Below are 24,661 nucleotides of genomic sequence, written 5' to 3' on the forward strand. Positions count from 1 at the left end.
CAGGCTGGAGTGTAGTGGCGCAATCTTGGCTCACTGCCAGCTCCGCCTCCTGGGTTCATGCCATTCTCCTGCTTCAGCCTCCCGAGTAGCTGGGACTACAGGCGCCAGCCACCACGCCCGGCTCATTTTTTGCATTTTTAGTAGAGACGGGGTTTCACCGTGTTAGCTAGGATGGTCTTGATCTCCTAACCTTGTGATCCGCCAGCCTTGGCCTCCCAAAGTGCTGGGATTACAGGCGTGAGCCACTGCGCCCGGCTGGATTTATTTATTTATGTATTTATGTAGGTATGTATGTATGATTTTTATTTTTATTTTTGAGACGGAGTCTAGCTCTGTCCCCCAGGCTAGAGTGCAGTGGCGCAATCTCGGCTCACTGCAACCTCTGCCTCCCAGGTTCACACGAGTCTCCTGCCTCAGCCTCTTAAGTAGCTGGGATTACAGGCACGTACCACCACGCCCGGCTAATTTTTCTATTTTTAGTAGAGACGGGGTTTCACCATGTTGGTCAGTCTGGTCTTGAACTCCTGACCTTGTGATCCACCCACCTCGGCCTCCCAAAGTGCTAGGATTACAGGCGTGAGCCACCGCGCTCGGCCAGATTTATTTTTTAAGTTAAATTTTCATTTGAAAAATATTTGAAAGTACAGGTACAGTTTTTTAAACACTATAAATGCCACTGTTTTTTAAATAATGTAAATGATGAAAACAATGAATAAAAGTATGCCTTCCCCACCCTCAATTATTCCACTTCCAGAAGAAAACAGTGAGACAGTTTGGTGCATTCAAGTGCTGAAGCTCACACCAGCAGCTCGTGTTGCTGACTTTTCTGGAATTGGGCATGCCAGTTGCTAAACATTGCCTTAATTAAAAATTAAATTACCGGCTGGGCGCAGTGGCTCACGCCTGTAATCCCAGCACTTTGGGAGGCCAAGGCAGGCAGATCACAAGGTCAGGAGTTTGACACCAGCCTGACCAACAAAGTGAAACTCCATCTCTACTAAAAATACAAAAATTAGCTGGGCGCTACTTAGGAGGCTGAGGCAGGAGAATTGCTTGTACCTGGGAGGCGGAGGTTGCAGTAGGCCGAGATTGGGCCACTGCACTCCAGCCTGGGCAACAGAGCAAGGCTCTATCTCAAAAAAAAAAAAAAAAAAAAAAAATTAAATTACATTACATTACATAAACATATAGCTAAATAAATTTTATTAAAGCAAAGGTGATAAATATTCAAAACTCATCACTTCCTGAGTATTTTACTGCATTTCACTATGAGGTCTTGAGTAGTTTCCATCTGTAGTATCTGTATGGAGGGAATGCTATATATGCCAATGCACATCTCTTTCCAACTCTGTATTCAGTGATGTCTCATTTGAAATTGGCCACGGTGGGAGTACTTACACAACAGAAATAGGTGAACATAACAAATTCAGCTTGTTGTTTGTTTGTTTGTTTTCCCCAGGGAGCTTTTGTTGAACATTTACCAACATGCCACTGGTTTGGTGCACAGTCTTTCCAACTTTATCCTTTCGTTTATGTCTGTATCTGTATCTCCCCAGCTACGAAATAGATATGTGGGAAAGGGGCTGTGGGTCACCTAGGGTTCAAATCATCTTATATTTCTGCACAGTTCCCCACTGTGGACAGTATTGACAGAATGAGCTCTAGCCCCTTTATGGTAGTTGGAGAACATTTATTCTTCTTCCCACTTTTTCACAGCCTAAAGGTAGGTACTTGGCCTAACCCAACTAACTGGAATGTTTCCAACTGGACTTTGAATATTGAGGGAGTGCAGACAAGACCTAGCCAGAGTTCATGATATACACTCAGTGCACCTGCAGCACCTGAGAAGGGCGTATCAATGCCAGTAGAAGATTCTCACAGCAAGTTCAAGTGGCCTGACTTCAGTGTGGCCTTGGCATAACTTTAGCCATAGGTTCGTGCTGCCTGGCCTCCTTTGAATCTTGCTTCTTATCCAGAGAAAGTATGAGACGAGCCCCAGAACATTTTATCCAGGGAAATTTGAGTCTCACTTCTTATCCAGGGAAAGTACGAGATTAGCCACCTGGCATGGTGGCTCATGCCTGTAATCCCAGCACTTTAGGGGTTGAGGCAGGAGGATCACTTGAGCCCAGGAATTTGAGACCAGCCTGGGCAACATAGTGAGACTCTGTCTCTACAAAAAATAAAAAAGATTGGGCGTGGTGGCTCACGCCTGTAATCCCAGCACTTTGGGAAGCTGAGGCAGGTGGGTCACTTGAGGCCAGGAGTTCAAGACCAGCCTGGCCAACATGGTGAAACCCCATCCCTACTAACAACACAAAACAATTAGCCAGGCGTGGTGGCAGGCACCTGTAATCCCAGCTGCTTGGGAGGCTGAAGCAGGAGAATTGCTTGAACCCAGGAGGCAGAGGTTGCAGTGAGCTGAGATCGCACCATTACACTCCAGCCTGAGCGACAGAATGAGACTCTGTTTCAAAAAAAATGAAAAAAAGGCTGGGAGCGGGACTCATGCCTGTAATCCCAGCACTTTGAGAGGCCGAGGCGGGCGGATCATGAGATCAAGATCACCTGGCCAACATGGTGAAACTCCATCTCTACTAAAAATATGACAATTAGCTGGGCATGGTGGTGCACACCTAAGTCTCAGCTACTCGGGAGGCTGATGCAGGACAATCGCTTGAACCCGGGAGGCAGAGGTTGCAGTGAACTGAGATCGCGCCACTGCACTCCAGTCTGGTGACAGAGCGAGACTCCGTCTAAAAAAAAAAAAATTAAATTAAAACAACAAAACAAAACAACAACGACAAAAAACTACAAATAAAAAAGTAGCCAGACATGATGGCACTAGCCAGTCATCCCAGCTACCTGGGAGGCTGACAAGGGAGGATCACTTGAGCTTGGGAGATTGAGGCTGCAATAAGCCAATAAGCCATGATCGTGCTACTGCACTCCAGCCTGGATGACAGAGCAAGACTTTTCCTTAAAAAAGAAAAAAAAAAGGCCGGGTGCGGTGGCTCAAGCCTGTAATCCCAGCACTTTGGGAGGCCAAGACGGGCGGATCACGAGGTCAGGAGATCGAGACCATCCTGGCTAGCACAGTGAAACTCCGTTTCTACTAAAAAATACAAAAAACTAGCCAGGCAAGGTGGCGGGCGCCTGTAGTCCCAGCTACTCAGGAGGCTGAGGCAGGAGAATGGCGTGAACCCGGGAGGCAGAGCTTGCAGTGAGCTGAGATCTGGCCACTGCACTCCAGCCTGGGTGACAGAGCGAGACTCCGTCTCAAAAAAAAAAAAAAAGCTCAAAGAATGTTGGAGACATGTCAAAATGATACAGAAACCAGCTTAAAGGAATACTCACTGGCCAAACCTGTGAGAAATTTCAACATCAAGCCAGGCGTGGAGGCTCCTGCCTGTAATCCCAGCGCGTACGGAGGCCAAGGCAGGAGGACTGCTTTTGCCTAGGAGTTAGAGACCAGCCTGGGCAACATAACCTGAACCCTACAAGAAATTTAAAAAATTAGTTGGGCAGGGTGGCACATCCCTGTAATCCCAGCTACTCAGGAGGCTGAGGTGGGAGGATCAGTTGAGGCCAGCAATTCGAGGTTGCAGGGAGCTATGATTTGGCCACTACAATAGAGCTAGACTCTGTCCACCTCTAAAAATTGAGCATCATAATAAGTAATGACAGCAATGGATTACAACTCACTGCTTAAAATTGGAACCCATACTGAAACAAATAAATATATATGTAAATATAAGGAGAGAAAGCTCTTATAGTAGAATGCTAACTAATACATGTAACTGCAATAATGGAAATAGATCACCATTTGGCAATTATTATAGTAGAGTTGATTCATACACTAGTCATCAATGGATACAATGCCTGGTGGGTGAAGGTTTGATGGGGAATGGGATATTAGGGTAGTTGCAGAGTATTTCCCAGAAAATACTTATTAGTTGGAAAGGTAAAAATGGCGACGTTACAGTGGAGGAAATAGGCAGACAGCATCTTGACCAGGTGATCAAGGTTAATATCATCAGTGGTGGGAAAGGCTGACATCATGGGCCTCCCAATATGACACACTGAGAAGAACACAGCATAATGTTTTTGTGGGCCGGGCACGGTGGCTCACGCCTGTAATCCCAACACTTTTTGAGGCTGAGGGAGGAGAATCACTTGAGCCCAGAAGTTCAAGACTAAACTGGGCTTGAACTTTTTGAGACCCTGTCTCAAAAAAAAAAAAAAAAAAGAAATCAATTTTTTGTGTGTGTGGTGTTCTTGCCAAGAATTTATAAGTCTAGGCCAGCCATGGCGGCTCATAGTGTAATCCCAACACTTTGGGAGGCTGAAGTGGGCAGATCACTTGAAGCTAAGAGTTCAAGACCAGCCTGACCAACATGAAAACTCCATTTCTACCAAAATATACAAAAATTAGCTGGGCATGGTGGTGCACGCCTGTAGTCCCAGCTACTCAGGAGGCTGAGGCACGAGAATTGCTTGAACCCAGGCAGCAGAGATTGTAGTGAGCCGAGATCATACCACTGCACTCCAGCCTGGGTGACAGAGCAAGACTCTGTTTCAATCAACCAATCAATGTATAAATCTAGACCTGAGGAAACACCAGACAGACCCAAGTTGATGGCCATCCTATAGAATTAAAGACTTCTACCCTTTAAATTTGTCAAGGTCATGAAAGACAGGATAAGAGTGAGGAAATGTTCCAGATTAAAACAGATTAAAGGGACTTAATTTAAAAATGTAATACATGATCCTAAATTTGGATCCTGGATAAAAAGAAAAAGGAGGACCAGGCACAGTGGCTCATACCTATAATCCCAGCACTTTGGGAGGCTGAGGTGGGTAGATCACCTGAGACTGGGAGTTCGAGACCAACCTGACCAACAGGGAGAAACCCTATCTCTATTAAAAATACAAAATTAGCACATGCCTGTAATCCCAGCTACCCAGGAGGCTGAGGCAGGAGGATCACTTGAACTCGCGAGGCGGAAGTTGCAGTGAGCCGAGACTGCGCCATTTCACTCCAGCCTGGGCAACAAGAGCGAAACTCCATCTCAAAAAAAAAAAAAAAAAAGAGGCCAGGTATGGTGGCTCATCCCTGTAATCTCAGCACTTTGGGAGGCTGAAGCGGGTGGATCATGAGGTGAGGAGTTCAAGATCAGCCTAGTCAACACGGTGAAATCCCATCTCTACTAAAAATACAAAAATTAGCTAGGGATGGTAGCAGGCGCCTGTAATTCCAGTTACTTAGGAGGCCAAGGCAGAGAACTGCTTGAACCCAGGAGGTGGAGGTTGCAGTGAGCCGAGACTGTGCCACTGCACTCCAGCCTGGGCAACAGAGTGAGACTCTATCTCAAAAAAAAAAAAAAAAAAAAAAGGGAGGTATTTCACAGTTTCACTGTTGCTGAAATTTGAATGGTGTCTGGATTAATGTTGTATCAAGTTAATTTCCTGATTGGGACAGTTGCACAAAGCTTATAGAAAACTGTGCTTGTTTGAGGGAAATACACACTGAATGATTTAGGAGTGATATGACATCATGTCTGCAACTTGCTCTCATATTGATCAGAAAAAGAATAATGATGTAAACCAAAAATAAAATTCTGAGTCCCCCAACCATGTTGGGCCATTCCATGTTAACCTGAAAAACTAGTATGGGCCATGATGGGAAAGGGGGGGGCTGGACATGCCTTGTTATACCCTCCTCCCTTTTGTAAATACTGTTATAACAGACTCTTTAAGTCTGATAAGAAACATTTACAATGTATTCTCTCTGAAGTCGGCTACCTGGATGGTTCACTTGCATGATAAAATCTTGGTCTCCACAACCCCTTATGTCAACCCAGACATTCCTTTCTATTGATCCCAAGTCTCTAGACAATAATTTAACTCTTTTTTTCTTTTGAGATGGAGTTTCACTGTTGCTGCCCAGGCTGGAGTCCAATGGCTTGATGTCAGCTCACTGCAACCTCTGCCTCCTGGGTTCAAGCGATTCTCTTGCCTCAGCCTCCCCAGTAGCTGGGATTACAGGCATGTGCCACCATGTCCAGTTAATTTTTGTATTTTTAGTAGAGACAGGGTTTCAACACATTGGCCAGGCTGGTCTCAAACTCCTGGCCTCAGGCGATCCACCTGCCTTGGCCTCCCAAAGTGCTGGGATTAGAGGTGTGAGCCACCGCAGTCAGCCAATAATTTAATTCTTTCAACCAATTGCCAATCAGAAAACTGCATCTACACAATACCTGAAAGCCCCCACCTTCCAGTTGTCCTGCCTTTCCAGACCAAACCAACGTACATCTTACATGTATTGATTGATGTCTTATGTCTCCCTAAAATGTATAAAATCAAGTTGTAGTCAGATCACTTTGGGCACATGTTCTCAGGATCTCTTGAGGGGTGTGTCAAGGGCCATTAGTCACTCATATTTGGCTCTGAATAAATCTCTTCAAATATTTTAGAGTTTGACTTTTCATTGACAATGATAATGGGCATAAACACAGATAAATGTTAACAATTTCAGAATCTGCCCCACCCCCCAACCATGTTGGGCATTCCATGTTAACCTGAAACACGTGGAATGTTTAAGGAGTTAAGAAAGTTTTGGCCCGGCACTGTCGCTCACACCTGTAATCCCGGCACTTTGGGAGGCTGAGGCAGTAGGATCGCTTGAGCTCAGGAGTCTGAGACCAGCCTCGACAACATGGCCAAACCTTGTCCCTACAAAAAAAAAAAAAAAAAAAAAAAAAAATAGAAGAATTAGCTGAGCATGGTGGTGTACCTGTAGTCCCAACTACTTGGGAGGCTGAGATGGGAGGATCACTCAGGCCTGGGAGTTTGAGGCTGCAGTAAGCCATGTTTGCACCACTGCATTCCAGCCTGGGAGACAGAGCTAGACCCTGTCTCAAAAACAAAACTAAACTAAACTAAATAAAACAAAAACGTTATTAGAGAAAGTTATTTGTATTCATCTTGCAATTTTTCTGTTTGAAGTTACTTCAAAATAATTGTTTAAAATAAGACTAAGAAATCTTTCAGAAAGAAGAGTGCCTCTCAGCCTACAAACATGCTCAAATCTCTCTCACTGTAAACAAAGCAAAACTAAAAACAAACAAAATAATGAAGCCAGTTGTCACTTACTGTTGCCACTTCCTCCCTACTGGGCATCATGATGCACAGGAAACACCACTGGGCCAGGTGTCAGGAAGCCTCTGTTTGAGTCTGGCTCTGCCACTCCCTAACTTTGTGACTTTGGCAAAAACATTTCTTTTTCTAAGCCTCAGTTTCCTCATTTATAAGATGGAAACAATGGTATCTCCCTTATGGAGATGCTGTGGGGGCCAAGGGAGAGAAGGAATATAAAGGCAGGTTATAAACTCGAATGTATTCTACAAATACGAATTGCAAGTGATCCCTCACTGTAACTCCCGGTGAAAAGAGTATTGCCTTCACACCGTGATAAAAGCCATTCTCTTCTTGGAGCTCAGCCTGCCCTCTGAAGGACTGTACCCAGCTGATCACAGCCTTAGTCCCTTGATACTTTCTGCCTGTCCTGACCTTCTCAACCCTGTCTGGCCCCTCTGCTCGGCTGTGCAGGACAGGTGCTCACTTGTTTCTGTTCCTGGTTCTTTTCCTATTATCTACTTACTCTTTCTGGGTGTCTCATCTGCTTCCATCACTTGGGGACCTCCAGTATTACGCTGATGACATCCCCACTCATACTTTCATCCTTGGCTTCTCTCAGCTATTCCACCTCCACCCAGGCATTCCCACAGGCACTTCAAATTCACCTTGGGCAAAACTAAATAATTCTCTTCTTAACTTGCTTCTCTTCCTATGTTCTCTTCCTTACTGAAAATACCATCTTTTTTTTTTTTTTTTTTTTTTTTTTTTTTTGAGACGGAGTCTCACTCTGTCGCCCGGGCTGGAGTGCAGTGGCACAATCTCAGCTCACTGCAAGCTCCATCTCCCGGGTTTATGCCATTCTCCTGCCTCAGCCTCCTGTGTAGCTGGGACTACAGGCGCCCGCCACCTCGCCCGGCTAGTTTTTTGTATTTTTTAGTAGAGACGGGGTTTCACGGTGTTAGCCAGGATGGTCTTGATCTCCCGACCTCGTGATCCGCCCGTCTCGGCCTCCCAAAGTGCTGGGATTACAGGCTTGAGCCACCGCGCCCGGCCTGAAAATACCATCTTCCCACTAAATACTTGGGCTAGAAACCTATAAATCACTTATTATTATTTGCTTACTGAAGCATCTACTATGTGCCTGTGCCTGCTGATACCCTAGGTATCGTGCGTTCTTGATTTCCTCTATTCCTTGAAAGAGCCCTCATGGGGTGGATCCTACTGTATTCCATCTTACAGAGTTGGATTCTGAGGTTCAGAGAGCTTAAATAATTTTAAGCCCAAGGTTGCATAGCTAATAAATGGTGAAACTGGGATTTGATAATAGGCTTGTCTGACTCCAAAATCCCTTTTCATAATCACATACTACATGACTTCATCCTGGATTCCCCCAATATAATTGCTCATCGATTCTTAGTAATTTTATCACTGAAATGTAAGAGACAAGAGGAATGAGTTCTTTCTTTTTTCACTGCTGTTACCTTGCTCAGACACTCATATATATTTAGATATATGTATATAGGTGTTTTTTTCCAATTATAAACGTGATATATATTGGCTGTAAGAAAATACATTACAGATCTAGATAGTGAAAGTTCCTAAACCCCAACTTCTACAGTTAACCAATATTAACAGGTATACATTCCTCATTTTTTTCTATGTATTTGCTAGTATATTATGCTTTTAAAAATCAGATCACATAATCCTGAAATTTACTTTTCTTTTCTCTTTTTTTTTTTTTTCTTTTTTTGAGACGGAGTCTCGCTCTGTCCACCAGGCTGGAGTGCAGTGGCGCGATCTCGGCTCACTGCAACCTCCACCTCCTGAGTTCAAGCGATTCTCCTGCCTCAGCCTCCAGAGTAGCTGGGTCTACAGGCGCGTGCCACCACGCCAGCTAATTTTTTTTTTTTTTTTTTTTTTGTATTTTTAGTAGAGACGTGGTTTCACCATATTAGCCAGAATGGGGAATTCACTTTTCTTATTTCATGTATCAACACATACAAACCTACCTGTTTTTATATCTTTTTAAAAATGAGGTAAAATATACACGTTTTATACAAAATTCAAAAGACGCAAAAGGGTATAATAATAAAAAATAGGTGGCCATCCACCCTTGTTCTCCATCTGCTCATCAGCAAATGACTCTTACCAATTTCCTAGGTAGCCTTCTGGCGCGCCTCATTTCTTTTCCAAGCTACTTGACATCCCACTGTATGGATATACCAAGTTCATTAGGACACTTAGACTGTTAAAATTCTGTGTCAATCTCATTAATTACTTATCACTCAACTTTTCTTAGCAATATGGTGTTCCACATTGTACAGCTGCACCGTAATTCATTTATTTATTCCCCTACTTATGAAAATTGAAGTCTAAATACCTAAGAGCATGTGCTTTGCTCTGCTCTTAGGGCACTCGTGCTGTTTAAGCATTTCGGCCATTTTGTCATCAGTATAGTTTATGTATTCCTCCACCCAACTGTGAGTTCCTCAAGGACAGGGGCGGTGTTCATATTCATCTTTGCATCCTCTTAGACTAGCTTCCCGCACTTGGTCTGGCGTATACATTCACCAAACTCGAGTTCAATAATTGATTCACCCGCGTTGAGTTCTGAAATCTAGTGTGGGGAGGCGGAGCCAGGGGAAAGCCCTGCCCATCTGGGCGGTCCCGACCTCAGAGGGACCGGAACGTTAGTTGGAAGGATTCTTGTTTCTCAGGGACGATTTTGGACGCGAAGCGTGCCCCGCACAAGGATGGTTGCTACGAACGGGAAGTAACTGGTTATTTTGCTGGCTCCAGTTTTTCCGCGGGGCGGAAAAGGCATGTCTGCGTGTGTCCCAACCATTTCTAGTCCCCTTTCCTTGCAGGACCTCATGAGTAAGCTGTGGCGGCGTGGAAGCACCTCTGGGGCTATGGAGGCCCCTGAGCCGGGTAAGCGCGGATAGATCAAGCAATTTAGGCCGTGTTAGAAAAGAAGTCCCGTTCTTTCTCCTCGGAGAGTTCAGGGTACTTCGGCCACAGGTGGGAAGGAGAAAGGCGGTGCTGTTGTTATGGTAACAGAGAGTATTGCGGAAAGGGTGGGATCGGTAGGGGCTTAGGTTATTCAGGGCTTCCCCTGCCACCCTCCGGCCGAACACTGTCGACAGGCGTTCCTTCCGCAGGAGAAGCCCTGGAGTTGAGCCTAGCGGGTGCCCATGGCCATGGAGTGCACAAGAAAAAACACAAGAAGCACAAGAAGAAACACAAGAAGAAACACCATCAGGAAGAAGATGCCGGGCCCACGCAGCCGTCCCCTGCCAAGCCCCAGCTCAAACTCAAAATCAAGCTTGGGGGACAAGTCCTGGGGACCAAGAGGTGAGGCCAAGAGGGTCAAAGTTTTATAAGGGGAACTTTAGGAGCAGAGAAAGTAGTTAGAAGCCGACTGGGCTTTCTAGAAGACCGAATGGACACTGTGACTTCAGGGTCCAGGTTTAGGCAGCAAGAGTCTTAAGAGGGTGGGGAAAGTTGGGTGGAGCTACTGCGTAGGAGGAGGAGACGCTTGCTCATTTTAAAGAGTAGTGTTGCTTCTCTGCAGTGTTCCTACCTTCACTGTGATCCCAGAGGGGCCTCGCTCACCCTCTCCCCTTATGGTTGTGGATAATGAAGAGGAACCTATGGAAGGAGTCCCCCTTGAGCAGTACCGTGCCTGGCTGGGTGAGAAGGATCTGGAGGTGGGGAAACTGGGTTTCTTATTATACCCGCCTAAGGAAAGAAGGTTGGTTCTGAAATGGGTTAGGATTTTCCATATCCCAGTATTAACTCAGCCAAATTAGGGTGCACCATCTGAACAATTCTATTTTTCTTTCTCCAACTTCCTTCCCAGATGAAGACAGTAATCTCTCTCCCTCTCCACTTCGGGACCTATCAGGAGGGTTAGGGGGTCAAGAGGAAGAGGAGGAACAGAGGTGGCTGGATGCCCTGGAGAAGGGGGAGCTGGATGATAATGGAGACCTCAAGAAGGAGATCAATGAGCGGCTGCTTACTGCTCGACAGGTATGTTGGTCATTGTTTATTCACTCACCAAAGTATACTGTATTGAGAACTCTCCACAACCCAAGCACTTTGCGTGGTAGTGGGGATATCGATAGTGGAGAAAAGACAGACAAAGTTTCTGTTCTCCTGGAGCTAGTATTCTAGTGTGTGTGTTGGGGGGCTGGGAAGTAAATAAGTAAATAAATAATTTCAAAAAGCTATATGGTTTATGACAAAAAGAATAGGGTGATGAAATAGAAATGGCATAAACAAACAAATAGAAAATGACAGAAGAGAGACATTAGGGTAGTTAGAGAAGGCTTCTCTGAAGAGATAACATTTGCAATACCAGAGGAGCTTTTCCAGCAGAGACCAACAGGCGCACAGACCTTGAGACTGGAACATGTCTAGCAGAGTAAAGGAGAAGAAAAACTGCACAAGCCACTGAAGAGCTGTACGCAGAGAAGTGACAAACTTGGTTTACATTTCAATAGATTACTCTGGCATCCTTGTAGAGAATGAATCTCCGTGGAGACGAGATAGAAGTATGGAGACCAACTAGGAAGCTGTTGAAGTAATCAGCCGAGAGGCAGTGGTTGCTTTAACCAAGACCAAAGTGGTGGAGATGGAGAAAATCATATGAAATATGGCTATATTTTGGAAGTAGATACTTGTGGGGAGGGGAATGGAGAGAAAATATATCAAGGCTAAGCCTGGGATTTTGGCTTCAGCAGTTATCCAACTGATACTCTCTACTGAGATAAGATTAAAAACAACAGACCTCTGGGAAAGCTGGTACAGTTTTGGTGCACAGGTCAGGCAGGCAACATTATTGATGCTTCTCCCCTTGAGAGTTAAGGACCTAAAGCTGAATGTCAGGAGATCTGGGATGAGGCAGTATTTATGAAGAGGAACCTATGGAAGGTGTCCTGGAGAGGGTGCTTATTAATATCCCGTCTCCCAAGGCCTGCGCTGCTCAAGACCCTGCCTTCCATGTCCCTGCTTTCCCCTTCCCCGATCTGACCGACCTCGCCTCTCCATCCTCCTCCGTTTTCAGACAGCACCCCGTCTCTGTCTCTCCCTAGCGAGCTCTGCTCCAGAAGGCGCGGAGTCAGCCTTCCCCGATGCTGCCGCTGCCTGTGGCTGAGGGCTGTCCAGCTCCTGCTCTCACAGAGGAGATGCTGCTGAAGCGCGAGGAGCGGGCGCGTAAGCGGCGACTCCAGGCGGCGCGGCGGGCAGAAGAGCACAAGAACCAGACTATCGAGCGCCTCACCAAGACTGCGGCGACCAGTGGGCGGGGAGGCCGGGGAGCTGCACGGGGCGAGCGGCGGGGAGGGCGGGCTGCGGCTCCGGCCCCCATGGTGCGCTACTGCAGCGGAGCACAGGGTTCCACCCTTTCCTTCCCACCTGGCGTCCCCACCCCCACGGCGGTGTCTCAGCGGCCATCCCCCTTAGGCTCGCCTCCGCGCTGCTCTGTCCCCGGCTGTCCCCATCCGCGCCGCTACGCTTGCTCTCGCACCGGCCAGGCACTCTGCAGTCTTCAGTGCTACCGCATCAACCTGCAGATGCGGCTGGGGGGACCCGAGGGTCCTGGATCCCCCCTTTTGGCTACGTAAGGCCCTTACCTAACCTGGACTCTGCGCCCTGTCCCATGCCCTCTCTTGAGTGTCTTCCCCACCCTATTAAATTTCATCCGGTGCTTTGGCTTGTACAGAACTGGGGGAGTGGGATGTTGTGGGCAGACCAGTCTCCGGTATACACATATTTTGCCCCTGTCGGAGCTTGCGTCGATGCCTGGGGCTTGGAAAGCACCGCAAGAAACTGGGCTGGTTCGCGGCCAGAGTCCGACCGACTTTTGGGACCCCGCCTCTTACAGGCGGGATTACCTGGCGGTCGCCGGCATTTGGCGTCATTCCGAAAACATGGCGCAAGCCAATCAGCGGTAACCTTGGTCTTCGGGGCGGCTGTTCGTTGGTTGATATGCCAGAGCCTGTTCTGCTGTCTGTATTGGCTATTGCCGCTGTCAGTCAGGGCCGTGGGTCGAACCTTCCCCTACTCTTTGTCTGTACAAGCTCATGTTGTCTGGGAGAGCGGCGAAGGCGCTGCTGTGGATTGGTCACAGGGAGAAACCTCTTATCTGTTCCTATTGGCCTGTCCGTCAAGGGACGATGCTGATTGGTAGGGCAGAGCAATCTGAGTCCTAGTTGGTGGAGTTCTCCCCGGATGGAAGCTCAGGCCGCGTAGTGATGGTGGCGGCAGCGAAGATGGGCCGGGCAGGGACCATGGCGGTGGCAGCAGAGGTGGCAGGGGCGGGGCGGCTGGCGGTAGAGGAGGCTGTGGTCCTCAGGGGGCTGTAGGTGGAGGCATGGCTCGGGCCAGCAGCGGGAACGGCAGCGAGGAGGCCTGGGGGGCACTTCGGGCATCGCAACAGCAGGTATCCCAACAGCTCCAAAGCCTATCACGACAGCCGTTTGTCTCTTTCCCCTTTCCTTGTCCCTTCCTTTTTGGGGGTGGGGGAGGAACTCACGGAGCCAAAGGTACTGTGAAGTTCCTAAACATGTTCCACTCTTTGTCTAAACTTTGTAACGTAGATGCAGCTGACTTTTCCTGTAGCCTCATAGACCCCATCCCATGGCTGCAGTGGAAGCTTGCGGTGGCTCGCCAGTGACCAGAGGCATAGTGAGGCAGGCCCCAGGGAGGCTCCCTCTGTCTTGCAACAGTTATTTGTGATCTTTTTCTATGTGCCTGTTGTCACAACAGAGTCCGGCAGCGTCTTCTCTTGAGGGAGCAATTTGGAGAAGAGCTGGAACCCAGACTCGCGCCCTGGATGCCATCCTTTATCATCCACAGCTTCCCATCTGGTTGGGAGCACTGCTCTGGGTCTCACACTGCCCCTCCTCTGTCCTAGGGAGCCTGAGGCCCAGGGGTGGAAAGATCCAGTTGGGGGTGGGGGTAGTGAACCGCGCAGGATAATGAAAGCAACTTGCTTTGGAAATGACCTTCCCCTACCCGTTGTCTGAGACTATCTCAGACTGTCTTCTGGCTTCTGCCAAAACACTCCCATAACAGAAAGCACCGGGGGGATGGGGGTAGGGGGGTTGGGGAGGGTGAGGCTTGAGTGTGAAGGAAGTCTTATATATGCAGACCTGAAATCTCCCTCTTTGTATGTCCACACTTTTGTCTTGTTCTCTAGACTGATTCTTGCTATTCCAAATCCTCTTCCACGTTGACAGCCCTTCAGATATTTCAACACTCCTCACAGCATCCTCCACTTCCCCCATCTCTCCAAGCTGAACTTGGTTCACAGGGTGGGATTGTGTATGTGCATGCAGGAGGTGGGGGTGGACAGTGCCCTGCGCTGGAATCCCCCTTAGTTCTAAGTGCCTCCTTGCCCCCAGCTTCGAGAGCTGTGCCCAGGAGTGAACAACCAGCCCTACCTCTGTGAGAGTGGTCACTGCTGTGGGGAGACTGGCTGCTGCACCTACTACTATGAGCTCTGGTGTAAGTCTCCAAGAGGGCTGTTTCCAGGTCCCTGTGCCCACCCTCCCTTGGACCTCAGAATTTCGGCCTTCAGGGCCCCTTCTCTGCATGAAAGATGCCTGAGTCGCTCCCTCCTTGCCTCTTGCAGGGTTCTGGCTGCTCTGGACTGTCCTCATCCTCTTTAGCTGCTGTTGCGCCTTCCGCCACCGACGAGCTAAACTCCGGCTGCAACAACAGCAGCGGCAGCGTGAAATCAACTTGTTGGCCTACCATGGGGCATGCCATGGGGCTGGTCCTTTCCCTACCGGTTCACTGCTTGACCTTCGTGAGTGACTTGATGCTCTGGGTCAACTACCAGTGGCCCTCCCCGAACCAGGACCCCAAATCATCTGACATTCCTTTTTCTACACATTTCAAAGTATTTTTCCCTAATATAAAAGCTAGCACCCTATACCTGGTTGCCTTCAACGAATTATGCCAATTTTCTCCCCTGCAGGCCTCCTCAGCACCTTCAAGCCCCCAGCCTACGAGGATGTGGTTCACCGCCCAGGCACACCACCCCCCGCTTATACTGTGGCCCCAGGCCTCCCCTTGACTGCTTCCAGCGAACAAACCTGGTGTTCCTCCTCATCCAGCTGCCCTGCCCACTTCGAAGGAACAAATGTGGAAGGTGTTTCCTCCCACCAGAGTGCCCCCCCTCATCAGGAGGGTGAGCCTGGGGCAGGGGTGAGCCCTGCCCCCACACCCCCCTCCTGTCGCTATCGCCGTTTAACTGGTGACTCCGGTATTGAGCTCTGCCCTTGTCCTGCCTCCGGTGAGGGTGAGCCAGTCAAGGAGGTGAGGGCTAGTGCCACCCTGCCAGATCTGGAGGACTATTCCCCTTGTGCACTGCCCCCAGATTCTGTACCGCAGGTCTCTCCCATGGGGCTGTCCTCCAGTGAAGGGGACATCCCGTAAGTAAGTTTTGAGAGGGTGGGTGGGTTACTTGCCCACCAGAAACAGCCCTAGTCCCACCTCCTTGCGTTCCCTTTGGCCCCTTCCTGCCTACCTAGATCTGCCCGAAAGGGCTGGAGCCCTGAGGAGAGGGGCAGTATTTGGGGGATTGTGCTAGCTTTACCCCCGCAAGGCATCAAGACATATACACAGGAGCCTTTGATCTCATTAAAGAGATTTGAACCAGCCACTTGTGGATTTGGGTGGACTAAAGCTCAACTCACTGCATTGCACTTGACCTGACTGGGTTTGAAGGGGACAGGTTATGGTCACTTGACCCCACCTTCCCTGAGGACAGCAGACAATCCTGAGGCCTGGACTGACCTAAGGCCTCTTGGTGAGGCAAATCTGGCAAAAGCAATAGAGTTCAAAATGTTTTTTCCAATTTATTTAGAAAAATAGACTCTGAATTCACATTCACCCCAGGGCTATGTGGGATGACAGTAAGGAGACACCTGAGATGAAATGAGGAAGGTTTGAATTACTGGTATCCAAGGGACTGGGGGCAGAAGCCAGAAGCCTTTGTCCCTCTAGAGCCAGAATGGTATGAGTGGCCTGGCTCCCCTCCTCTCCCTCCCTTCAGTAGTCTTCAGCCATGGCCAGTAAGACAAGGCTGGTCCAGCCGTGGAAAGGGCGGCAGCCCATGCCTCGCCCATCTCGGTCACTATACTGCTCCCAGAGAAAGCCTGTAGCCTGGTACTGGCGCCATACATTGCCTACCACATTGGCACGGAGCTCACTGTGAAGTTTGGCAGCCCGAGCCTGGTGAGGACCCTCCAGATGCCCATAGTGGTGGAGTGCTCCCAAAGCCAGGTAGTTGACATTGAGCCACACAGCACCCCGCCAGTAGGGGGGATCATGCTCTGAATTGCGCTGGCCATAAAAGGAGCTGGAGGCTGCAAGGGAGCGTAAACCAAAGGGGCTCCAGAGATGGCGGCTATCAGCTAGAATGTCCAGCAGGGGCCCAAGGCGGGATGAGTTGGGGTCCAGCAGTCGCAGCAGCAAAGGAAAAAGACTGACATAGCCAAGGGCATCTACATACTGCAGTCGAGGTTGGGGCCGGCCCACCACCCGAACCAGCCCCTGAGGGGGCCTGGGCTTCAGCTGTACTGCTTTTGTGTGGTTCCCAAAGTCTGCAAAGACTCCTAGCTCTGGGGCCCAGTGCAGCTCATCCAGGCTCTCTGCTGCCTCCAGTGAGGCAGCCAGTGGGCCCAGCTCAGCAGCTACCTCAGCCTCACCCAGATACTCTGCCAGCTGCGTCAGCACACGGGCACCCAGTGCCACCCAACATCGCAGGTCTAGGTGCCGTTCGGTGACTGAAGGGTGTGAAGCCCGGGGATAGTCATCCAGCCCAGAGGGTAGGGTCTTGGGGTTCAGTAAGGTTGGTAAGGCAAGGTCCCGTCCCCGCCAGCGGTAAGATAGTGGAACTGGGCCTGCCTGGCTCTGATGGAGCCAGGAGAACCAGGCATGCAGGCGGGGGAAGGCCTTTCGGAGGAAGGCCAAGTCGTCAGGGTCACCAACCTCTAGCATATGGGCTACAGGCAAAAGTAGGGTTGGGGGGTTGGCATGGACTGCTCGTTGCACTAGGAATTCTGGAGGTACCCGGGCTCGGGCCTCATCCCCCAGTATCTGCTCCCTCCCAATCCAGCCATCAGCATTTAGCAGCCCCAGCCAGTGGCCTAGGGCTTCCCGGGTGAGGGAGGGATCCCACCGCTGAACCACCAGCTGGTGAAAGCCCTCATCCCAAAGGAAGCCTCGTGGGAAGAATGACCGGGAAGGCACTGCTGTAAAAAGGGGTAGGGGTGGAAAGAGGGCTGGGTCCACCTTCTGCTCAGACCCTTCCACCCCCATGTCTGGCAATACCAGTCCTTGTCCATAGAAGTAGCCAATTCCACCAAGGAGGCTGCTGAGGGCAGCCTGACCCAAAGCCTGCTCGCCAGGGCTCAGGCCCTTCTCCTTCAGCTGGAAGGTCTTCTCAAAGCGTTCTCTAAAGGCCTCAGCATGGCTCTCCAGGGCATGGGTCAGTAGACTGCCTGCCAGTCTTGGTAGGACTTGATTTCCTCCTGCCTTGGCACTGCCCGATTCAAACACAAACTCTATGGAAAAGGGAACTTTCAGGGTCACCTGTTGTATCAAGAACTGCCCCTGCCCTTGCCCACTTGGGCCTCTGTCCTCCCACTTCAGAGATCCTGGCAAGCCGAGGTAGCGTTCAGGGGAGGCCCCTGGGGGCCGATGCTGAAACCAGCTATTTAGGCGACTCTTTACCATCTCTGTCAGCAGGGGCAGTCCTGGGTTGGAGGTCCAGAAGACATTGTAGCTTGAAGGGGAGAAGATAAATAGGAAATATTATTCAAGAGAAGGCAGTGGGCATTATAAAGAGAAATACGAAATGTTCAGGAGTCAAGTTGGGAGGTCTCAGGCAGGGGACATGGAGACTGGTGAAAATGGGAATAACCACCCCTTCCATCCCTGAACATTCTCTTCCCCCAATTACCTGCCATACTTGGGGGCTGTATCCCCTGGACTAGTTGGTGGCAGAAGTGTAAAACGGAAGTCACCAAGTTCACTGGTGTGCCCACTGATGAACTTCAACTGCCCCTTGGACCCAACCTCTGGTATTAGGACTTCATTGCTATCTGTCACCACATAGAAGAACAGGGAGACCAAAGGGATGGCAGAGGTACCTGAGGCCTAAGTGACCAAGGAGGACAGAAAAGAACAGTGTTAGACTGGCATTCTCTCTTAGGGAAAGGAACAGCAGGCAGGGGTAATGTAAACAACATACATCTGGCAGTACTGAGGGTCACTGAGGGTAACCAGGTACACCCAAGTGGGATGAGATAAAGAGCCTTGCACTGGGTGCCCTGGAAGATAACAGTATACTTTGTACTATGTCCTACACTAAGAAATCTACACAGTTTATTTCATTTAATTCTTTTTTTTTTTTTTTTTTGAGACACAGTTTCGCTCTTGTTGCCCAGGCTGGAGTGCAATGGCACGATCTTGGCTCAGTGCAACCTCCACCTCCTGGGTTCAAGCAATTCTCCTGCCTCAGCCTCCCGAGTAGCTTGGATTACAGGCATGCGCCACCATGCCCGGCTAATTTTGTATTTTTAGTAGAGACGGAGTTTCTCCATGTTGGCCAGGCTGGTCTGGAACTCCCGACCTCAGGTGATCTGACAGCCTCAGCCTCCCAGAGTACTGGGATTACAGGCGTGAGCCACCGCGCCCAGCCTCTTTTTCATTTAATTCTTACAGTCCTGTGAGTTAGGTGCTATTATTATCTACATTTTACATTTTACAAGCAAGGAAATCAAGGCTTAGAGATGCTCATAGAGGCAGCTGTTTAAGGCAGGATTTAAGCCAGGCAGCCAGAGCCCACTTCATGCTGCATTTGCTGGCAGCAAGGGAAGGATAGAGGGGGTCTGGGCTGAGAAAAGGGTGTCCTGAGGCCCTGACCTGAGGCTCTACAGTCACTCTCCAGCTCCAGTCCCCTCCGTGCTGACCCCCAGGCCTCTTGACGAACTCAGTGGTGAGCTTTAAGGCCCCATCCTGGATGTGCTGCCGCCCGAAGGAGAGGCCGTCGTGGAACTCCCAGCCATAGGGACCCACACCGTCCCCCTGCTCACACGTGTGCCTGAGCTTAGGAGTCCCCGGGGTGGTGCCCTGCTGCGCCCACATCAGTCCTGGGGGTAGAATGGCCACGTAAGTCAACGAGCAGGGGACCTGTCCCTCCGGGTCTCTGGGTCATCCCTCTTCATAACTCTCCTGATCCATTCCTCCCCACCCTTGATCTGGCTTCAAGCTGGGGCGCCCAGATTAGGAGTCCGCCTGCCTGCCCGCCCTGGGGCCCGGTTACCGGTGAGGAGTGGCTTCGGGCTGCGGGTCTTCATGCCGAAGTAGACGTGAGGGCGGTAAGTTCCCCAGAAGAGGTCCGGGGCCACGGCGGGGCTGGAGGAGTCGGCAGGCAACACAGGAGGCGCGGAGTGCAGCGTGACCGCCCGCCGCGCACGGTGCCACGCCAGCACCCAGCGCCCCGACATGCCCAGGGCCAAAGACAGGACCACGACGGCCAGAGCCACTCCTCCAGCCGTGCTACGCGGCCCGCTGCCCCGGCCGTCCCGTCGCCCGGGGCCTCCCCGAGCCGCCCTCTCGACGGTACGCACTCCCTCTGCCGGCACTGCGCGGCGCCGCCGCTCGCCCCGAGCCATTCTGGCACTGAGGTCCGCGTCGCGAGAGCTCGGAGAGGCGGCAGTGGAGCCGGAGTCCTGCCTCGCCTCTCCGGGTCCAGCTTCTCGCCCCAGCGACCACCGTCCGGTCAGCGACACCTGCCAGCCCGCGCCTGCGCCTCCGCCGCCGCGTCAGCCTCCCGCCGGAAGTCCCGCCCCGCCACATTAGGTTAAGTCCCAGAGTCCGGAACCGCTGCCTGCGGTTTGGCATAGGGTTCGTCTACGGCATCCGTCCTGGGCGTTGGTCCACCGGGACTGCGCTTATCTGGCAACTCCATGGAGTTCACAGGCTCGGAAAAACCAATCTAGCGTTGGGCTGAGGCATGAGAATCATTTGAACCCGGGAGGCGGAGGTTACAGTGAGCCGAGATTGTGCCATTGCACTCCAACCTGGGCGACAGAACGAGACTTCGTCTCAAAACAAAACAAAACAAAACAAAACAAAACAAAACACTGATGTGGCCAGGCTTGGAGGCTAACATCTGTAATCCCAGCACTTTGGGAGGCCAAAGCAGGTGGATCACCTGACATCAGTTCGAGACCAGCCTGGTCCACTTGGTAAAACCCTATCTCTACTAAAAATACAAAAATTAGCCGGGTGTGGTGGTGGGTGCCTGTAATCCCAGCTACTCGGGAGGCTGAGGCAGGAGAATTGCTTGAATCCGGGAGGCGAAGGTTGCAGTGAGCCAAGATCGGGCCATTGCACTCCAGCCTGGGCAACAAGAGTGAAACTCTGTCTCAAAAAAAAGAAAGGAAAAAAAGAAAGAAGGAAGGAAAGGAGGAAAGAAAATACTGATGCTTTATGCAACACGACCACTTATATTTCACTATAATCTGACTTCTGGCCCCACTCTCCACTGGTGGTAGACTTTTTGCTTATTAAACAATCATCTGACCAAACCCAGTGGTCAGTCCTATTTTTGTCTTTCTTGCTACCATTGCATTTGTCTACATCCTTATTGTAGCACTTATTACATACCTGTTTCATTATTCATCTTTGTATCACAGTACTAATCAATTATAGGCATAAGGTAGATGCTAAATATTTAGAAATTCAACAAATGTTTATTGTATACCCTATATTGCATTATGCAAGGTGCTGGGGACTCAGAGAAAATGGCCCCAACCTCAAGTTCACAATCTTGAAGCACAATGCCAGCGCTCAGTGCATGTGCAACCATCCCCATTTTTTTTAATTTGATTTTTTTTTTTTTTTTTTTGAGACAGAGTCCCGCTCTGTCACCCAGGCTGGAGTGCAATGGCGTGATCTCAGTTCACTGCAACCTCTGCCTCCAGAGTTCAAGTGATTCTTCTTCCTCAGCCTCCCGAGTAGCTGGGATTACAGGCACCCACCACCATGCCCAGCTAATTTTTGTATTTTTAGTAGAGATGGAGTTTCACCAGGTTTGCCAGGCTGGTCTCGAACTCCTGACCTCAGGTGATCCAACCACCTCAGCCTCCCAAAGTGCTGGGATTACAGGTGTGAGCCAACACACCTGGCCAGGCCACCCCCATTTTTACAGATGAGGAGAGTAGTTAAGATTGACCCAAATAACAGCCAGTTAATTTTGGAGCTGGGGAACTCAAATCCAGGTTGTTCTTTTGACTTTAGAATAAGGCCTCTTAGGCCGGGTGCAGTGGCTCACGCCTGTAATCCCAGCACTTTGGGAGGCCAAGGCGGGCAGATCACCTGAGGTCGAGAGTTCGAGACCAGCCTGACCAACATGGAGAAACCCCGTCTCTACTAAAAATACAGAATTAGCTGGGCATGATGGTGCATGCCTGTAATCCCAGCTACTCGTGAGGCAGAGTCAGGAGGATTACTTGAACCCAGGAAGCAGAGGTTTCAGTAAGCCGAGATCGTGCCATTGCAATCCAGCCTGGGTGACAAGAGTGAAACTCTGTCTAAAAAAAAAAAAAAAAAGAATAAATAAGGCCTCTTAGATATGCTCCCAGCAATATTTTAGGCACTTTACAGATATTAATTCATTTAATCTCAACAGTCCAATGAGGAAAGTACTATTATTTTCATTTTACAAATGAAATAGGCACTGAGAGATTAAATAATTTGTCTAAAGTCATACAGCTACATAAGAACAAAGCTAGGATCTCAACCCCAAGCAGTCTGGCTCATTACAACAGTATACTGCCTCCTCCTAGCTTTCTTTTTTAAAGGGGGAGGGGAAAAACAGTCCTTTGAAGATAGCACCCTTTTAGACAGGGAAAAGGTATAGTAATGCTGCTGTAGGAGGGTTGTGGGAAATGTATCCGGCAAAGTACACAGCAGGCCACTGACTACAGATCTTTTGTTACCTAGCTGAGCATTCTGAAGGTGTCTAAAGCAGTGGCTTTCAACCATTTTCCTACAACCCACAATAAGAAATAATTCCATAGTGCAACCCAGTATGTGCAGATACACATGCACACACAACTTATATACAGGATTACAGACTTAAAACGAGTTTCCTAAAAGAATACTTCCAACTGGGTGTGGTGGCTCATGTCTGTAATCACAGCACTTTAGGACGCTAAGGCAGGAGAATCGCTTGAGTTCAGGGGTTCTAGGAGGAGACCCCCCCCATCTACAAAAAAATTAAAAATTAGGGTTGGCCAGGTGTGGTGGCTCACGCCTGTAATCCCGACACCTTGGAAGGCTGAGGTGGGTGGATCACCTGAGGTCAGGAGTTCGAGACCAGACTGGCAAACATGGTGAAACCCTGCCTCTACTAAAAACACAAAAAATAGACGGGCATGGTGGTGCGCACCTGTAATCCCAGCTACTTGGGAGGCTGAGGCAGGATAATTGCTTGAACCTGGGAGGCAGAGGTTGCAGTGAGCCGAGATGGCACCATCGCACTCCAGCCTGGGGTGACAGAGCAAGACTCCGTCTCAAAAAAAAAAATTTGGGAGGCCAAGACCAGTGGATTACTTGAGATCAGGAGTTCCTGACCAGCCTGGCCAACATGGTGAAACTCCGTCTCTGCTGAAAATACAAAAATTTGCTGGAAATCGCTTGAACCCAGGAGACGGAGGTTGCAGTGAGCCAAGATTGTGCTCCAGTGCACTCCAGCCTGGGCAACAGAGCAAGACTCCATCTCAAAAAAAAAAAAAAAAAAATTAAGCCAGGCATGGTGGCTCACGCCTGTAATCCCAGCTACTTGGGAGGCTGAGGTGGGAGAACAATCCCAGCTACTTGGGAGGCTGAGGTGGGAGAACTGCTTGAGCCCAGGAGATGGAGGCTGCAGTGAGCTACAATTGTGCCACCGCACTCCAGCCTGGGTGACAAAGCATGACTTAATCTATTTAAACTTCCTATTCTAAGTGCCATGCAGTCTGATTTTTTTTTTTTTTTTTTTTTTTGAGATGGAGCCTTGTTCTTGTCAACCAGGCTAGAGTGCAGTGGTGCCATCGGCTCACTGCAACCTCCACCTCCCGGGTTAAAGCAATTCTTCTGCCTCAGCCTCCCAAGTGGCTGGGATTACAGGTGCCAGCCACCACGCCTGGCTAATTTTTTGTATTTTTAGTACAGATGAGGTTTCACCATATTGGTCAGGCTGGTCTCGAACTCCTGACCTCAGGTGATTTTGCCCACCTCGGCTTCTCAAAGTGATGGGATTACAGGCATGAGGCACTGAACTCAGCCTCAGTCTGAAAATTTTTATTCTATTTTTTTTTTTTTGACAAAGTCTCACTCCATCACCGGAGCTGGAGTGCAGTGGCATGATCTTGGCTCACCGCAGCCTCTACCTCCTGGGTTCAAGCAATTTTCCTGTCTCAGCCTCCTGAGTAGGTGGGATTACAGGTGCCCGCCACCACACCCAGCTAATTTTTTTGTCTTTTTAGTAGAGACAGGGTTTCATCATATTGGCCAGGCTGGTCTCTAACTCCCAACCTCAGGCAATCTGCCTGCCAAGGCCTCCCAAAGTGCTGGGATTACAGGCATGAGCCACCGCACCCAGCCTACCTTTTTTTTTTTTTTTTTTTTTTTAAGAATGGTTTAGGCTGGGTGCGGTGGCTCACGCCTGTAATACCAGCATTTTGGGAGGCCGAGGTGGGCAGATCACCTGAGGCCTGGAGTTTGAGACCAGCCTGACCAACATGGAGAAACCCCGTCTCTACTAAAAATATAAAATTAGGCATGGTGGTGCATGCCTGTTATCCCAGCTACTTGCAAGGTTGAGGCAGGAGAATTGCTTGAACCTGGGATGTGGAGGTTGCAGTGAGCCGAGATTGTGCCATTGCACTCCAGCCTGGGAAACAAGAGTAAAACTCTGTCTCCAAAAAAAAAAAAAAAAAGAATGGTTGAACTCCCTAAATTGATTGCATGGTCCACACTAATGAGTGTTGAGGAAGTATGAAAAACACTTTAGGAACTTTTTTCTTTTTGAGATGGAGTCTTGCTCTGTCGCCCAGGCTGGAGTGCAGTGGTGCAATATTGGCTCACTGTAACCTCCGCTTCTTGGGTTCAAGCGATTCTCCTGCCTCAGCCTCCTGAGTAGCTGGCATTACAGGCACCCACCACCATGCCTGGCTAATTTTTGTATTTTTAATAGAGATGAGATTTCACCATGTTGGTCGGGCTGGTCTTGAACTCCTGGCCTCATGATCCACCCACCTTGGTCTCCCAGAGTGCTGGGATTACAGGCGTGAGCCACTGCACCCAGCCGGCACTGTTTTCTTAAACAGGGAGTACTGAGAGATAAAACCAATCGCATGCTTTGGAATGATAAAATTAAGTAGCAGCAAAAATGTTTAGGAAATAGACTGGGTAGCAGAAGGCAATAATGATGAATAGAGTGAATGGGAAC

General features: G+C 49.5%; 3 protein-coding genes across 5 annotated transcripts; 2 read left to right on the forward strand and 1 right to left on the reverse strand.

The window, feature by feature from the left end:
* The first annotated feature begins 9,851 nt into the window (after positions 1-9,851).
* Positions 9,852-12,850, forward strand: LOC105465295 (INO80 complex subunit B). The gene is made up of 5 exons (XM_011713682.3): positions 9,852-10,071; positions 10,302-10,494; positions 10,715-10,833; positions 11,003-11,172; positions 12,237-12,850. The coding sequence occupies exons 1-5, from the start codon at positions 9,963-9,965 to the stop codon at positions 12,765-12,767; spliced, it is 1,122 nt and encodes a 373-aa protein (XP_011711984.1). The 5' UTR covers positions 9,852-9,962; the 3' UTR covers positions 12,768-12,850.
* Positions 12,851-12,997: 147 nt separating this feature from the next.
* Positions 12,998-15,812, forward strand: LOC105465294 (WW domain binding protein 1). Of its 3 annotated transcripts, none has more exons than XM_071076961.1 (5): positions 12,998-13,585; positions 13,912-14,031; positions 14,550-14,652; positions 14,780-14,956; positions 15,128-15,812. In XM_071076961.1, the coding sequence occupies exons 1-5, from the start codon at positions 13,517-13,519 to the stop codon at positions 15,586-15,588; spliced, it is 930 nt and encodes a 309-aa protein (XP_070933062.1). In that variant the 5' UTR covers positions 12,998-13,516; the 3' UTR covers positions 15,589-15,812. The 3 variants fall into 3 exon arrangements, with proteins under 3 accessions (XP_070933062.1, XP_070933063.1, XP_011711983.1); XM_071076962.1 differs by having other exon boundaries at positions 12,998-13,451; XM_011713681.2 differs by lacking the exon at positions 13,912-14,031.
* Positions 15,813-15,985: 173 nt separating this feature from the next.
* LOC105465296 (mannosyl-oligosaccharide glucosidase) lies at positions 15,986-19,997 on the reverse strand. The gene is made up of 4 exons (XM_011713683.2): positions 19,484-19,997; positions 19,084-19,310; positions 18,119-18,315; positions 15,986-17,941 (listed from the first exon to the last, which is right to left on the reverse strand). The coding sequence occupies exons 1-4, from the start codon at positions 19,833-19,835 to the stop codon at positions 16,204-16,206; spliced, it is 2,514 nt and encodes an 837-aa protein (XP_011711985.1). The 5' UTR covers positions 19,836-19,997; the 3' UTR covers positions 15,986-16,203.
* Positions 19,998-24,661: the final 4,664 nt, after the last annotated feature.

This window comes from Macaca nemestrina, chromosome 13, assembly GCF_043159975.1.
Source record: "Macaca nemestrina isolate mMacNem1 chromosome 13, mMacNem.hap1, whole genome shotgun sequence".
In the NCBI taxonomy this organism is placed as follows: Eukaryota; Metazoa; Chordata; class Mammalia; order Primates; family Cercopithecidae; genus Macaca; species Macaca nemestrina.